This window comes from Schistocerca gregaria, chromosome 5 (assembly GCF_023897955.1).
Source record: "Schistocerca gregaria isolate iqSchGreg1 chromosome 5, iqSchGreg1.2, whole genome shotgun sequence".
Lineage (NCBI taxonomy): Eukaryota > Metazoa > Arthropoda > Insecta > Orthoptera > Acrididae > Schistocerca > Schistocerca gregaria.
This window is the reverse complement of record NC_064924.1, coordinates 501,327,750-501,346,326: the sequence shown is the minus strand read 5'-3', so window position 1 is coordinate 501,346,326 and position 18,577 is coordinate 501,327,750. Positions and strand designations below refer to the sequence as shown.

General features: G+C 35.6%; 1 protein-coding gene across 5 annotated transcripts in view; it reads left to right on the top strand.

Moving 5' to 3' along the window:
- The window catches only part of LOC126272343 (uncharacterized), a 313,886-nt gene that overhangs the window by 158,721 nt on the left and 136,588 nt on the right, over positions 1 to 18,577 (top strand). For all 5 annotated transcript variants that reach the window (XM_049975141.1, XM_049975140.1, XM_049975138.1 and 2 more), the window contains one exon: positions 7,038 to 7,434. In XM_049975141.1, the coding sequence (XP_049831098.1) occupies positions 7,038 to 7,434 (397 nt within the window). The remainder of the gene's footprint in view (positions 1 to 7,037; positions 7,435 to 18,577) is intronic.

The window sequence follows — 18,577 nt, the reverse complement described above, 5'->3', positions numbered from 1 at the left end:
ATGTGATCTATCCAAGGCTTTTGACTGTGTCAACCATGAAATTCTACTAAATAAAGCAGACTACCTTCTCTGAATCCAAACTGGTTTTTACTAATTACGGCAAAGTTTTCTAGGTGACTGACTATCCTGGCATATATTAATTTTTCAAGGACTTTTGAAAATGTAGTCAAAAGAGAGGCAGTCGTTAACATCAGAGGCATCACCTTTTTTGTAGAAGGGCTTTACAATAGGATATTTCATTCTGTCAGGGAAGATATCTTGTTTCAGAGAGGCATTTAATATATGAGCTAGAACTTCACTGAACTGATTGCAGCAGGCTTTTAGCACTTTGCTGGCGATGTTGTCGACACCAGTTGAATTTTTGCTTTTTAAAGAATTAATGGCTTTTCTTACTTCCTGTACTGTTATGGGGGCCATACCTATCTGCTCTATGAAATTTGGGAAATGAATTTTCAGTATTTTGAAGTGCTCTTCTAATGAGCCATTGTGTCCTGTTTTCTCAGCAACACTTTAAAAGTGCTCATTAAAAATGTTATCACAGTCTCTTGATTTTGTACTTGTCTACCTTCATTACTGAGAACAATGGAATAATGGGGACATGAATTAAATCCTATGTTACAAATAGGAAACAAAGGATAATAATTACTGACAGTAATCGAATCCCAGCTTTATTCAAGTGAGGCACAGTCAACACTGTAGTGCCTCAAGGCTCGGTATTGGGACCCTTACTGTTTCTTATATTTATTAATGACCTCCCACACTGCACCATGTCAGTAAGGAAGTTCACCATATTCACTGATGATACTTCTCTTCTAGTTGATAAGTCAACAGGGAGCAACTGGGAAACATCTGCGAACAATGCATCTGATGATGTTCTGAAAGGGTTTAACTGTAATGGACTCTCTCTGAATATAAAAAAACTCATCATTACAGTTTCAAATGACACATAAAGAATCAGGGAAATAAATATAGAATGTAATGGACAAAAAGTAAAGCAAGTTGACTTTACTAAGTTCCTGGGTCTGTATATAGATTGCAAATGAAATTGGTCCAACCATATCCTAGATCTATAAAAAAGGCTGCATTCTGCAACATTGCCTTACACATAATTGCATCAACCACACATAGGAAGGCCATAAGAGCTGCTTATTTCAGATATTTCCATGCACTTTTGTCTTTTGGAATCATCTTTTGGGGCAACCAGCCCTAGGCAAAAAAAGTTTTTATTGCTGAGAAGAGAGCTATATGCATCATGAGTGGTGTGGCAGGAATCTCTTTAGGAAACTACAGGTATTTACAATGATATCTCAGTATGTATACTTGCTTGTATGTTACATTAATAAAAACCACTCTCTCTTTAAAACCAATAGTGGATATCATTGTCACATAACAAGACTAGCAGAGGACTTTCATAATAACCAGTCTAACTGTACCATCAAACAGGGTGATTTCGGATGGATTTTGTCATTATTTTGATTGTAACTTTTGTATATATTGTTAGATTAAATTGATTGCTATGGAAGTGGTAGCGTATATGTGTAAAGAATGAAATATCCCATAAACAGAAAGAGTATGTGTAGGTACATTTATCTGAGGCAGTTAAATAAAGTGTCTGAAGTCATCTCATGAACTTGGGTGATTTTGGACACATGTGTTTTTTAAAGCTCTGTCCGAAGTTACAGTATATAGATGGTGAATTCGGACAGTTACTGCCTGTTTTTAAAATTTTATATGCTTTTTATTTTATTTTGGTGACATTTTACTCATGGTGGGAGATTTTCCAGCTTTGCCTTGATATTGGAGCAAAACATCTTAAGAGTCTCTTTGTTCACTTACGAACGAGCTTGTTTAATATTTTCGCTTAAGCGAACAGAAAGATCTGACTGTTGTTTGCGGAATAAGTGCACCCATTCTTCTCCTGGCAGATTATTACAAAATTTCTTCTCTTTTCGGCCAGATTTATCAAGGTAGCCTTTAAATAAATATCTAATATCCAATTTAGTGAAGGGAAATCCCCAATGAGCAGCCATCAAGCCATCAAGATACCTTTGCTTCAACATTTCTTTCTTTCTTTCTTTTTTTCCTTTCTTTTTTTTTTTGTGCTTCCTGCACTTTATTTTGTAGGATATGATTTAGGTATACCACACAAATCAAACGTTTTTCTGTGTGATAATTTACCATCTGAATATCACAAACTGCTTTATCTAAAAGTTATGGGTCATAATTACACCGTACTCTAGCACCTCTCCTGCTCTTATATGTTCTCGGCATTGTCCAAAATCACCCCACACAGTACATAGTTTTACAAAAACCATCGTTATTTTATAACCTTGCACGAGAAACTCGACAAACTTGTACAGAAATTGTCTCAATGCTGCTAGCTGCTGAGTGCATCAACAATTACGGTAAAGTTTTCACTTTACGATAATGCATGGAATTTTAACACTGAGTCTGTTCATCAATTATTCACCTAGGGAAATAATTGACGCAAAATAAGAGTTGTGGAAAGCGATAAATGCATTCTTGCACTTAAAATAACTGGTGCACGGATGTTATAATAAGAAACTCTTTGTTTTTATGCAGTGGCAAAGAGCAAAAAAGCCATATTGTCCGTATTCGCCCCGGTGTCCGAAATCACCCCCTTTGATGGTACCCTTGCACATAAAAGAGTAAATTATACTGGCATCAAAATATAGAATGCTCTACCCAGTGCCATCAAAAGTCTTGCTTTTGAAACACCAAAGTTCAAGAGCAAACAGAAGGAATACCTAATACAAAAGTCGTTCTACTCAATTTGTGAATTTTTTAGTGCGTAGGAGCAAGTTTTTACTATACAACTGTGTTAGCCATTCAATGTAGCATAAATATAAACTACTTGTTGCTATAGTGTTATATTGATTGCTAACATTGTAAAAATACTGACTCATTCCATATCCTTGCAACTCCATTGTTATCAGGTTCAACAGAACTCATAATAAAATAAATTATTCTGCAGTATACCTTGTAATTAAGTACAGGATCAACATCACAACAGTTGCTGATTGACGGTTACAGTCTCCTTTTTTGTATACACAATTCTTTTATTCTTTTCGTACCCTATAGTCTTTTGAGTACTCTAAGTTTTTTTTTTTTCCCAAAACTGCTTTACTTTTGTGTGGAAAACCATTTTCATGTTTATTGACAAATGTGCTGTGCTATTTATGAGCAGTGGAATCATCTCTACAGTTCATGTCTTTTAGCAGCTTCCTGACAGATGCAACTCAGACTGTGTTACCTTTTTTATACCTGAATAATAGTAATTGACATGGGGGACTGTACGTCATGGTCTGAGAGACCATTCATTGTTATTGAGGGGGGACCATTTTTTGTGCCAACAGTTGTACAGTTTTTTTTAATTCTCTAATGGCTACAATCTTCACAGGAAATACTGCAAGGTACAATCTTACATCATGAAATTAGGTGCTACTCACTCTTTAAATATCCTGATGCAAGGAAAGTTAGGAATTTTGACAGTGATGTGCAGATTAAATTTAGAACAACGTTTGGAAGTATATGTCATAGAATTGTCTTTCAATAACTGCCATATATCAGCAGTTACAGGGTACAGAGCACCTTCAGGGAAATTTAGTCTCTTTTTGAAGATGTAAGATGCTCTCCTAATATACTTATTCAAACACAAAAGAGAAGTGATACTGCTTGGGGATTTCAATGTAAACTCTCTAACAAATTGCAGACAGATCAGATGTAAAAAATCTGATGTTCACATATAATCTTGCTTCTCTAGTTAATTTCCCTACTAGTATAACTTCATGTACAAGCACACTGATTAATAGTATATTTATAGACCGGACCAAAATAGGTGATACAATTATCATGCACATCCTGAGTGGTCTCTCTGACTATAATAGTCAAAGACTCACTATAAATGGTGCAAGTATCTATGAGAAAGATAGTGCCCCCTATTGGAAAATAGCTAGAAGAGTTAGCGATGAAAGTATCCAGACTTTTAAATCACATCTCCAAGCCACAGACTGTGGAGACCCATGTATAGTTTAGAAAATACCAGTTCCAAGTACAATCTTTTCTGTAATGAAGTGTCACTGATATTTGAAAGTATCTCCCCAAAGAAAATATAAGACCAATACCACAAAACATACCAAAAAGCCCTGTATAACCACTGGTATCAAGATTTCATGTAAAAGGAAACGAGAGCTGCACATTGCCACAAAAAATTCTGACAATCACAACCAGCTAAATAAGTATAAAATACACTGTAAAATACTAAGTAAAGTTATTCAGAAGACAAAACGTTCGTATCTTTCCTCCAAAATTAATAAATCTAGCAACAAAATCAAAAGAATATGGGAAGTGATAAAAAATGAGACTGGTGCAAATTGCCTCAGTAGGTCCCAAAATATTGTTCTCAGTAATGAAGGTAGACAAGTACAAAATCAAGAGACTGTGGCAAAAAAAATTTATGAGCACTTTTTAAGTGTTGCTGAGAAAGCAGAATACAATGGCTCATTAGAAGAGGGCTTAAAAATACTGGAAGCTCTTTTCCCAAATTCCATAGAGCAGATAGGTGTAGCCTCCATAACAGTACATGAAGTAAGAGAAGTCATTAGTTCTTTAAAAAGAAAAAATTCAATTGGTGTTGACAACAACTCCAGCAAAATGCTAAAAGCCTGCTGCCCCGGCAGGATGAAGTATGCCATTGTAAAGCCCCTCCACAAAAAAGGCGATGCCTCTAATGTTACAAACTTTTGTCCTGTCTCTGTTTTGGCTACATTTTCTACAGTCCATGAAAAATTAATATATGCCAGAATAGTCTGTCACTTAGAAAACCTTGCAGTAATTAGTAAAAACCAGTTTGGATTCAGAAAAGGTATCTCCACAACCAAAGCTATGTTTTCATTTACCAGCAAACGTTTTGGACTGCCTTGACAAGAATACATCACCTGTGGCATATTTTGCAATCTGTCTAAGGCACTTGACTGGGTCGAACCTAGAATACTTATAGAGAAAAGCATCCCAATATAGACTCCGAAGACAAATGGATAACTGGTCCAAATCCTATATACAGGGCAGATAACAGAAGATAATGTTAGATTGTAACAATACACAGGTAGCAGGGATAGAGTCTGACTGGGGAACAGTAAATTATGAAGTTCCACAAGGTTCTGTCATTGGTCCCCTGCTATTTCTCACATATATCAATGACCTATCTTTGTTGTCAAATAAAGTGAGCAACTTTACGATGTTTGCAGATGACACAAGTATTGTGACAGGCAATAAGACATACCCTGACCTGGAATTAATGCCAATCAGTTACTTGAGGACATTCTGAATTGGTTCACAGTAAATTCTCTGTCAGTAAACGTCGGCAAAACCAATTGGCAAAATCAGTTACATTCATTTACATTTTGGTAACAAAAGACCACAAGAGATGAACACTGTACATGAGAACCAGCAGGTACAGAGGGTTGATCGTTTGAAATTCTTGGACATATACATAACAGGCTTAACTGGGAACAACGCATCCACCATACCCTGAAAAGGATTAGTTCAGCAAGATTTGCCATCTGGATAATTGGCAAAATTGGAGACATCAAGGTCTCAAAATCTCCTTACTTTGGCTACTTCCATTTACTTACGTGTTCTATCTATATTCGAATCCCGCTCCAGCTACTGAGGGGTCTGGGTGCTGACGAGTGCTCTCCATTTGGCTGGGTCCTCTCACCACTTTTCTTCCTCCACTTGCTGCCAGGTCACACTTACGTGTTACAGAATAAATTTCTGGGGCAAAATTGGAGACATCTAAGTCTCAAAATCTCCTTAATTTGGCTACTTCCATTCGCTTATGTGTTATAGAATAAACTTATGGGGCAATTCACCACTGTTGAAAAAAAGTCTTTATAAGTCAGAAAAAGGTTGCCCAAATTTTGTGTGGAGTGCCTCCAAGAACCTCATGTCGGAACATTTTTATGCAGATAGGAATACTAACCACTACTTTACAATATCACTTTTCAATCATGACATTCATGCTTCACAATCCTTCTCAGCACGAAACAAATGAAACACACCATCATCATACAACAAGAAGGAAATGTGACAAACATTGCAACCTGAAAAATTTGTCTCTGGTGCAAAAAGGTGTAAAATACACAAGCACAAAAACGTTCAATGCACTTCCAAGTAATATTAGTTTCTATGAGGTTATAATATGCTATTTAAAAGTAAGCCAAAGGAGTTATTGCTTGAAAAATGTTTCAGTTTTCTAGAAGAATTCTACAGTAGAGAGAGTGAAGATTGTTTACCATGTACTGTTGTGTATTCCTGATTCAATATATCTTGCTGCTTTATTTAGACTAATTGATGATCTGTAGGTCAAGAAGATGGCCACTTTTACTCTGTACAAAATTGTGCAGATAAAATCTTAAAATTATATCTTAACCTCTGTTCGTGATTGTAATTAGCACTTACTGATTGTGTTACTTTGTTATTATTTTGAATTTGTATTCTTAATCTTTGTTTATTGCCCTGATGGGAACAACTAATAATGAATTAAATGTTTTGACTCTTTCCATATCCATGCATTACCATGCAAAAAGTGATCTATGGAATATTGAATTGTAATTGAATATAGAAAAAAAAAACAGGTTATTGGTAAAAAAATTTAATTTAGAGTAATTTATATGGGTAGAGTTTACTACAGTTGTGTTGTTTAGTGGTTTTATAAAACTGAATACTTTTTTTTGTAGTTCTTTGATTATTTTCTTGCTCCTTTCCATAGCTATGTATAAAAAGTAAAGATCGCTTGATCAAAGTGTCAAGTTATGTAAGACAGTACCTCCAATTATTTTGAAAATAATTTGCAGGCTACAACTTCCTTCTCAAACTAGCTTTCATATATTCAGTTTCTTTAGTGTTTTGATTTGCCTTTTTCGTACTTATTTATGCCCACTTCCAAATTTTTAATTTGACTAATAATTTTGTATGAAACAATTAACAATGTATCATTGCCGATCTTTTTCCAGAGAAAGAGAGGGGATTTATTCGCATGGAAACAGATTTATTCAGGGAAGTCACTATTTATCTTGTTCTGGCCTATCACAAATGTATTACAATGTTGCCAAAGGAAGGACTACTAGATATTCAGCATTGCTATGACATTTTGTTAAAAGCAGAAAAGGAAATTCTTAATGTATCAGTAGTACAAGCAGATGAGGACAGCAGAAGAAAAGACACAAATATTTCAAATGTGTTAACATCTATGGAAGAGACCCAAAATCTTCCACTAGCAAATTGTGGAGTTTCGGCAGTATCGAGTAACTGTGGAAAATCATCTCGAGATGATCAGGATGACTGTGAAGATATGATGAAGACAGAGATGATCTGTACTTCTAGTATGACAACTTCAGGTGACAATTCAAGGTATGGATACTTTTGTTAGAATGAAAATAACACAGGTACCCACAGTGAAATCAACAGAAATTATCTTTTGTTTAGGTTTTTAGGAAAAATTACGTATTCCTCTTAGTGGTAAATGTACATCTGTGTAATACTGTTCTTAGTTTTCATATTTGTACTATTTATACTGAGCCTCTTACAGTTTTCTTGTGTGATAGGTACTTGATTAAACAAGAAGGCAAGTAACTGTAGAAATTTACCTGTAAGACATGTGAACATCATAACATGAAATAATGCACATTTTCTATATCTTTTGCATGGTGAAGTCATGTATAGTGATTATAATCAAGGATCTTCTATTAAAAATGCATTGAGAAAATGCGATAGAAAAAATTTAAGAAAGAATTAAAAATGGGGAACAAACAAAATGTTTAGAAAAATCTTAGTGCTAAAGCAAATTAAAATATGAATATTTTTGATCATTGGAAACTGTTGGTTGTTAATTGTTCAATGTACCAATTGCCATGAATAGAACAAAAACATAATCTGAATTTTATAAACCCACATCTACTAAACTGTGTGTGTGTTAACCACCATGGCTGAAAAAGAAAAAGTAGTTCTAAAGAAACAGTGTTCAATTGGATCACAAACGAAGTTACTTTCACATTTATAGTATTAGTATGGATAAAACTTTCAGTTACAATACACCCGATTTTTTTAATGTGATTTTATTTTGATCAAACAATTCCTGTACTGTGTCCCAGTCCGTGCTCAAATTATCTGTGGAAACCCTGTGAAAATTCATCAAGTAGTTTTGAGATATGTGTTCAAACAGACAGACATGACAGTTTTACTGATTTATTGTTAGTATATTTGTGAGATGGAAAGCGAAAAGGGACATCTTGTCAGAGAAGTAAAATTTTCAGTACATGCAAAACCAATACATAATGTCTAAAATATCTTTATACACTTCTGATGTAATCATTGTGGGGGTGATCTGTAGCATTATGGTCACTGAATAAACTTTCAACTGCCAAGTTCTAAAATCATTTATTCATAAACATTACCAGTTTTGGTAATTTTCAGTTGCTGTCTTCATATCTGCAAAAGATGGGATTCTAGGATACAGCAACTAAAATAAGCACACATAACTATATCCAAGATTTGCAATACATGTAGTAACAATGTAGGCATTATGAGACAATCATCTCCTTCAGTACAGTAAGTCATGCTATACAATGTATGTCTATGTCAGTATTGTGAGATTTACTAGAAGTCAGCTTGTCAGTTTTAAAATAACAGCTATGTGTACTCAAGTTATTGTGCCATTTACAACTACTCTCATTCATCACCACTTACAGATCACAGCATAAACATTCTTAGTGATACATGAGTACATCAGATGGCTCAGAGGTAGTACGAATTGAAATTATCGTCTTACATTAGGGTAAGTCAAGAGTCTACTATTCCACATAATTACATTTGCCTTAATTATTAGCATAATAATATTTAGAAAAGGAAAGTGGCTACTCAACATATAGCAGAGCTGCTGAGTGACAGATAGTCACAATATAAGCTTTCGGTCAACACGGTCTTTGTCGAAAATAGACAACAGACACACACTCTCACACAGATACATGCAAACACAACTGACACATGACTGCAGCTTCTGGCAGCTGAAGCCACACTTGTCCAGAGGCTGCAGTCATGTGTGTGTGCGTTGCATTTGCGCGCTCACGTGTGTGTGTGTGTGTGTGTGTGTGTGTGTGTGTGTGTGTGTGTGTGTGTGTGTGTGTGTGTGTGTGTGTGTTGTCTATCTTCGACAAAGGCGTTGCTGACCAAAAGCTTATATTGTAAACCTTTGTACTTGAAGTTAAAAAAAAAAAAAAAAAAAAAACGTGTTATAAAAATTCTTTACCAAATATTTCTTTATACAAAATCACAAACAATATGATAGCTTATAACTTAAGAGCTCTCTATGTGTGTCTAATTATATCATATGTATGTTGATTTTAATACATCCAGGAATACACTATATGGTCTAATAATCATACATTGGTTATATTAAATGTTGGAAGAGTGTTCTCCTGGATGTCAGGTGATCAGATTGCACATAGGCATTCTAATGTTTTGACAACTTAAAGTGTGAGTGTGGGTTATACTGATTTATTTCTCCAAACCACATTCCAATTCTTTACGAGATGACTTACTTTGGGTTTGCAGCCATTCTTCCCTACTGGATAGCCGGCTGCTGGAAACTCTCTTGGCTTCTTCTCTGCTGAATAACGGTAGATACAGGAACTTTCAAGCCTGTTTCTACTCGTGAAAGAAGTAGCCATGCATACTTTACTTCTCATCAGCCAATGATGTATTTGAATTTCAAGCACAATAAAAATTCTCACTTTCAACATAATATGTAACTTCAGTAAGTGTCTCGTACAGTCGTATGTTAGAAAGAAATTGATTTACATTTGAAAGAAAGTCTGCTTAGGCACCATGACTTTCAGAAAAAGAGAGTGATAAAAACGTCTTGCCTCTAACAAGGCCGAGTCAAGAGTCTATAAGAGTACTTTTTCAACTGTTCTTGTTTCACATAACAATAGTCAGTGACACAATAGGCACAGAGCGCCTTAAAAACTCTATGCTTCTTCCTTACATATGCACTAAAAGCTCTATGGATTGCCCGACAAGTACTTGACTGCTGCATCTACTTTCTTCCCACAACTGATTTTAAACCTGCACACACAAACATCTGATGCGCAGTAAGTAGGATTTTACCATCCCACACTTGTATCTGTAATATCGTGTGTTCAAGATGGTAGAAGGCCGAGTGGTTTTAGAATTTACACAGAAATTCTCAAATCACTACATAATCCCCCCCTCCCCCCCTGATCGAACACATGATATTTTATACATAATCATTATGCAAGTAATATCACTCATAATAACATTTCATATCTTAACATATGTTTATATACATATCTCTCCTTCCCATAACAATTCTCTGTCCTCTCTGGAACAATCTTTCGCTTATTGTCTCTCTATTCTTTTCTTATTTTACTTTGTTATGAAGACGTGGGCATTTACTCGTGGCTTTAGTCAGCTTTACTAATATTTAGGAATTATGAGGACTGTTTTTTTTTTCTCCATTTCCTTTTTTCAATCGAAATTTTCAGGTATTTATGACACATGAGTATTCTATTTTATATTCTTATCTTTTTGTACTACCTTTTTCCTAGTATGTACTATTTTCATCAGTTGTAGCTTGGAGGAACTCTAGGCGAAATGAAAGTGTTCTTTTGACACATTTACTTCCATGAAACATAATGATGCTAGTTGTTCATAGAATTTACACTTTCCAGAATAATTACTACAAAATTTGTGACTTTTGTCATGATACTGTCCCCTTCTCGTAGGATCAGCAATTATTCCTTGCTTGTAGGTTGACCTTATGAGAGCACTTCCTCTTTCCAGTCTGGTAGGTACGCCCCTTACAAAAGATCTCTATATTTTAGGCCACAGATCACCCTATCTCCATGTAGCTATGTCTGCCCTTTATACTTAGAGAATGCCGGGTACAACCCCCCCCCCCCCCCCCCCCCAATCCTTTCTGAGTAGGCCTCACGGTTCATTACCCTGATACACATTTCTATGTATACAATAATTAAGTACCTTCTGGTAAAGATATAAACCTATTTTAAACTTCGCATTCATTCTTTATTATATCATCACTCCATAGAGTCCTCTACTTATCAACTTCCATACTTTCAATAGATATTATATCTATATATACTACTTATGTCCCCCTATCCAACAATTCATCAGAGTTTTTATTGCACTGACATTGCTGACTTCTTTTTCTTATTTATCCATTACTCATTACTATTTTATAGTTGTTCGTTTTGTATGGGCACCTCCCCTTATACATACTCGATGTAGAACCATCATAACTCCCTATGTACACAACTTTTCCCCTACAACACCAGGCGGTTCTCACATCGTGACAGGCTTTGTCTTATATAATTTAATGTTTGTTTAGAAATGTATATTTGTGTATATGTGGATGTGTGTTCATGTAGTCCAATTCTTCGGCCTTCTTATCTAAAGATAAGATGTAGGTTATTAGTAACCACGGAAATAAGGAAGGACTCCAGCGATAAATGTCGTGTGCCTAGGGCCTCCTGTCGGATAGACCGTTGGACAGGTGCAAGTCTTTCGATAGGATGCCACTTCGATGACTTGTGCATTGATGGAGATGAAATAATAATGATTAGAACAACACAACACCCAGCCCCTGAGTGGAGGAACTCTTCGACCCAGCCGGGAATCGAACCTGGGCCCTTAGGATTGACATTATGTCATGCTGACCACTCAGTTAGCAGGGACGGACGACTTCAGCAATAGAAGTTTACGAATGTGGAAACAGGGAAAAGGTAAACAGGTCCCCGAGATGAGAAGTAAGAAAGGAAAAAATAGATGTCGTTGCCAGGATAGAAGAAGAGGAAGAAGATAGCCCCAAAGACAGGAAACCCTTCTCATCCCCCTTCCCCAGGATCCATACCTCTCAGATACTAGAGTGAGATGCTGGAGGATGTTTGGTGTTAAATCATCTCCTACAGAATGGACTTGTCCCACCTTCACCCTTTGAGGTCACCAAAGGAAATCCTAGCAACTCTATGGAAACAGCAAATGAAGAAGAATCACTCACACTTGTTTGTGAGGGTTGTTTGAAAGGTGTGATGTGTGTTTTGTGTTAGTCGTGATTTATCTGTTCTTGTAAATCATGCTTTTAGCTACAATACCTACCCCCTTCTAAATTTATACAAACTCTACTATCTATATCACATCTCATAAAAGGTATAAAATACCCTATACAAAATAGAAAAGCTATACCCTTCAGTATAAACAATTGTTCAATTATTCACATCATATTACATTTTCAACAAATATAATACTCCATTTAGTTTATTTTGTCTAGATATCACTTTTTTTCTTTGATTCTCTTACGTCTGTCTCTATATTGTGGTCATAATACGATTACAGTATAGTTCTAGATCTTAAAGGAATTCAGTGCAGGAAACTATTTTGGAAGAAACACCGAAAACAACTCCAGATCCGACCTGGTAACTCAGAATGTTAACATCCCTGGGGGATAGATGACACCGCCCGGTCCCATGGATCTGATATTAACTTTTCTTGTGCACTGGCATACCAGTAATCTTCTTTAAAAATCTTTTGAGTCCTCCCAAGGGGAAAAAATTAGCAATATTTACTGTACACCATTCTGAGGCTTCCCGTAGAAGGTACACCACAGCAAATTTGATCTTCTTAGAATCTTCCCATTTTTTTGGTAATGCTTGGTTAATCCTTTTTAAGAAATGGGTCGGATGTACATCTCTGTCTGGCTTAAATTTAGGGAATTGTCTTGGTAACCATGAATTAGCTCCTCATTGTAAGTCAGTCACAGCTTCACTAGTTAATACAACATTAGGTGAAGATACCCTTTTTTCTACTTTATCTTGGATAAGCTTAATCTCTTTGCACAGGTCGCCCACACCATTCCTGGTATCATTAAGTTCAGAAGAAGGAACAGGTGATACATTCCCGGATGTTATTCTCTTGGCAACTTTTCGATCTATAATTTCCCCCAATTGTTCCTCCAAACTAATTACATTTAAAATATCAGATTTTCTCTTTGAAATTCCTTTCTACATTGTCTACTCGTGTATTGACACCTGTAATTTGCAATTGAATGTTCAGCATTAATTCATTCTGCTTATCTACACTCTCTTGCAAAACATACAACCCATGTCTTACGTAATTATACTTAATATTGTAAACATTTTCAAATGAGTGTAGCTTTTCAATAAGTTTAGATTCTACATTATTACATTTGTTCTCAATGTTCAGTTCTGACAAATCTTGAAAGGTATCAGTCTGTTTCTGACTAAGGTTGATAAACATATGATTTGTATGAGTAGTCAAAGAGTTTGTCAACTCATTCTTTAGATCTGCTTTTAAATTCTCTAATTTACTACGTATAGTATAGAATTCAGTCTTCAAAGCACCCATGCCTTCATGTAGATTACTAAATTCTTCACTTTGAGAGTCGACCTTGGCACTTAACAAATGAGCATTTAATAGCAGACTCTGAGCTTTAATTAAATTTGTCAACTAAGCCCAGTCAAGTACTTCTTTGCTAACTTTCATGGCCATAAGTGGGTCTTGAGTTTCCCCAACCTGTTGTGTATCTTCCATATTCTTATATGCTTTAGCTCTTGTGGGCATTTAAAACTAAGTTTAAATATGATAACTACACAAATAAAGTTCACTCAACAGTATCTTGTACCACTTTGTACTAAAGTAATAAAGTTTTGTTGCACGCTCACCTGGTGTAGAATTCTCATAGCATAGGTGAGTGGATGTGGAGGCAGGTCAGCACCGGTGAACGTCAGATGGTGCCGACGGTGTCGAATATACATTGGTTTCCGCGGCTGCGTCCCCGCGACGTGTGTGAGAGCTGTATATTCCCCGTACTGGATCTTCTTGGTTGAGGCATTGTATGCGTACTTCTTCTTAGACAAATACTTTGGATACTTCTTTGCTGTTGTATCATTGTGAATTATTCATGTCTTCACCATTTTAATCCAAATTTTGCTCCATAAGATACTTGGACATATTCCAATGTCTCAGAGTAAATCCCTTGTTGTATTATGTTTGGTTGCTGGCAACACACAACAGCTTCTTTTCTCATTTTTGATTGAAAATCCTGTTTTTTTGGTCCTCTCACACAGGTCGCCGCATTCTAACATTTTGTGATGACTTAAAGTGTGAAAGTAGACTTACAAACTTTATTTTTGTCAACCAACGATGTATTTGACTTTCTAGCACAATAAAAATTCTCTCTTTCAATATAATATGTAACGTCAGTAAGTCTCTCGTACAGTCATATGTTGGAAACAAATTGATTTATGTTTGAATGTATTAAAATAAACCGACATATGATACCATCAGATGTACATAGAGAGTTTTTAAGTGGTTATAAGATGTTATATGGTTTGTGATTTTGCATAAAGAAAAATTGGTAAAGAATATTTGTAACTTCTTTCGAGTTCTAAAATACTACAAAAAGGTTTATGTATAAATTGTGTTTCATGAATGTTGCATGTGATTTTACAGATAGTTTATTTGAAACTGTAGAATACTGACTTGGCTTATATGTTATGATAATAATTTACATATGTTTAATTATATGGAATAGTAGATCCATACCTTAAACCAATGTGAGATGATAATATCAATTCATATTATCGCTGAGCCATCTGATGTAGTTATGTATCACTAAGAATGTTTTTGCAGGGATGTGTCAGCTTTAAAGTGGTGATGAATGAGAGAACTAGTAATTGGCACAATGATGTGGGTACATAGCTGTGTACTGTTGCATTAGCTGTTGTATCCCAGCATTTTCGGTCCCATAGGATAGCGATAGAGAACTGCTGAAACTGGTAATGTTCACGAATAAATGATTTTTGCAATCGTGACAGTTGAAAATTTGTTCAGTGTTCTAAAATATCCATTTTCAGCTTTTTTATGCTTCTGTAATTCACTTTGTTCTGTACACTTGCATCAATTTGAAAGTTGTTCGAATTCAACAGGGGTCAATAATATCATTTAAAGCAGTTGTGCCAGTCCTCTGAAAGAGGACCTCTTGTTAAGAGGAAATTCTAAATTCTGTTTTATTTCTATATAGGATTGACCAACATCAAGCCCTTTTCTAAATCTCACAACTGTGTGTGCAGCGCTTCACAAAATAGTCACTCCTAAATTTTATAGACATTTTTAGGAGCTCACATAGTGTTGTATAAAACAAGAATGTTTTGTGAATACAGTAATGTTATAATGTTACTTAAAAACCGTCTTGATTGCAAATATTTTTATTCATATGACCGGTTTCGGTTCATTCAGAACCATCTTCAGATCTGATATTTCAGTTACAGGAGTAACCCGTCCAAATCCAGCAGTTTTCACATGCTACGTCACAGGAGTAACCCGTCCAAATCCAGCAGTTTTCACATGCTACGTCACATGTGAAAACTGCTGGATTTGGACGGGTTACTCCTGTAACTGAAATATCAGATCTGAAGATGGTTCTGAATGAACCGAAACCGGTCATATGAATAAAAACATTTGCAATCAAGATGGTTTTTAAGTAACATTATAATTTCACTGATTGCTGTTGTCCCGTAAGACATTATGTCTGTTTTTGCACAGTAATGTTAAACAGCACAAATGACTCCTTTTTATATGAGTGTTATAAATGCCTACAGATGGTACCAGTTCACAGTTGACACACCTGAAATGCCGGCTGACAGCTGACTTTACTGAAGCAAAAAAATCCTACAACTACAACACATGTTAACTCCGCTGTTGATGCTTGAAATGAAAAAGGTGTAGTTGCTGTGAATTGATATGATGAGCTAAATATTTTGTGGAATAATAATGTTTATAAAGTTCCTCACATAACTAAATACATCCACTTTGAATTCATTGTTAGCTACAAAGCTAGTGTACATTCCAAAATGGATTTTTATGGAAATGAATTTGTGCACAGCATCTTTCCTGGAGGAACTGGATCCACTGGGTTTCCTGTTGCAGTAATTCCAGCAGGGATGACATTACAATGAAAAATTTATGTTTTTAAAAGCATCATGATCTACTGCAAAGAGGTATGAAAAGACATTCTGCACTCTGTAGTAGTACCAGAACCTCAAGTCACTGACTATGAGGATCAATCATTTTCTTCTTTATGGGCAGCACAATTTCAATTAATTTGAAGAACAACATTTTCCCACCAGGCTGTGAATTTATTTATTATTTTTTTTACACTACTTGTTTCAGGCATTGCCCTCTCTCAAGTGTGGCTCTATTAACATGTGGTTACATTGTCATCATTAATTTAAAAATTTTGTGCCATGCATAATTCAGCAAAGCCCAATCATCTAAGGTTCTCATCTTACAATATTTCCTATGAAACACATTGTAAACACTCACTCAATGAACTGAGACAAGTGTAGTTTTCATGGGGAATGTGACAGTTCATTGAGTGAGTGTATACAGTCCATTTTGTAGCAAACATTGCAATATGAGGATGTTTGGCAAATGTGCTTTGCACAATTATGCATGACACGTGAGTTTCAAATTATGGCGGAGCCACATATGTTATTAGAGACACGCTTGAGAATGGGTAATGCCTGAAAGTGGTAATGTGAAAATATATATATATATAGACACACACACATTCTGGTGGAAAAATGTTGTTTTTTGCAATGAAGATCTTGAGAAAGAACCTGTCCAGCCAAATATTCCTGAGCCAAATAAGTGGCAAAAATGCTGTTTGTGAATGTTCTTGAACCCCTTTAGACACAAGTAGAAAATCTAATTCTTTGACCACTATAAAATATGGAATCATAGTGATCCATTTTTGGGAATTTCCTGAATTCAAAATTTTATGTGGTTTGAGCTCATTAATGGCTTCCTAATCAAGATTTGGTACAAAAAATGCCATAACACAGAGAAAAATATCAATATTTTGGGGAGGATGGAGGAGGAAGGCAAATTTTTCTCAATTTGGGCCAGTTTATTTGGTTTTAAATTTTTGTACACCATAGTGTGCTGAAGGTCTGACGGAGTTAACCACTTAATACATACTGTTAACTTAAAAAAGCCTGTTCCATTTGATAAAGGGCATTTTAAGCTTAATGAAAAATGTGTTTCTTAACTATGTCAATTTAAACTGTGGAAAGAAATGAAACTTCAAAATGCAATACCTCAAAACATCTATTTTCCATCACCAATATTCAACCTGTCTTAACTCACTCAAACTTAGAGATAGAGTTTATTTATTTATTTATTTTTTTTACAGTATCTCACGTCCAATTTGTTCTGTCTCATATATAGGGTGTTTACAGATTAGTTATACAAAACTAACCTTCAATTTTGAGAAAGGTAAATACCTTACATAAATTTTTGATACAGTACTGAATGTAGTATATCTTCAGGTTATTACCACCTTAGTTTGCAATGTTCTTGCTAAGTGGCATGCATAAATGAGTTACTCCAACAGTCACCATGGAGCCGTATAAGGTTGCAGATTGTGTGCAGTGTTGTTTATGTTTTCATGACTCCAGATCTACTACTACAGTTCATAGACAATGCAGGACAAAATAGTGCAAGCCACTGCCTCAAAGACTGCCTCAAAGACAAACTCTTGTTGACTGTTACAACCATTTCATTGAAACTGCCTGTCTGTAATGAAGGACACTGCTTCAGGGTTGGCCAGTAGTCCCTGATGCAGCATTTGAACAAGTTTGGCAGTCTTACATTCGTAGTCAGGGAAAATCAGTTAGCTTAGAATTGACTATGCCTACTGTTATAGAGTGTGGAAAGTATTATGGAAGTGCCTGTCATTCAAACCTGACAAATTGTAAATGTTTCAAGCTTTGAGAGAAAGTGGCAAAGAAAAATGAGCTGAGTTTTGTGTAGAAATGTCTAATAAAATGGAGACTGTAGATTATTTCCTTAATGAAATTTTATTTACTGATGAAGCCACCTTCCATACTTGAAGTAAAGTGAATTGGCATAATGTGCAGATGTGAAGTGAACAGAAATCATGTCACGTATAAGGGACTCACCTAAGGTAAATGTTTGCGGCACTGTAAGCTATAAGAAGATTTACTGTCCTTTCTTTTGTGCCAAGTCAGCAGTAACTGGCATATCATATCTGGACATCCTTGAGAATTATCTAATTTCTCAACTACAACAGGATTTGGGCACAGAATTTATTTTCCAGCAACATCGCATTTATTACACATTATCACTGGGAAGTTGTCATGTATCTTCGCAGGAATGTGCCTATTTGGACTGAACATGGTGGGTTAATTTTCTGGCCACCACATGCACTCCTTTTAACCCCAATGGACTTCTGTATATGTTGTTACATTAAAGATGGAGTGTTTGTTCCTCTGCTTCTGGGAGGCATCAGTGAGCTGCAATAATTGATAACACAAGCAGTTGCCACCATACATCAAAAGTTGCTTTGTAAGATTTGGCAGGAAACTGATGACAGATGAGATATTTGTCATGATACATGAGGTAGTCACATTGAACA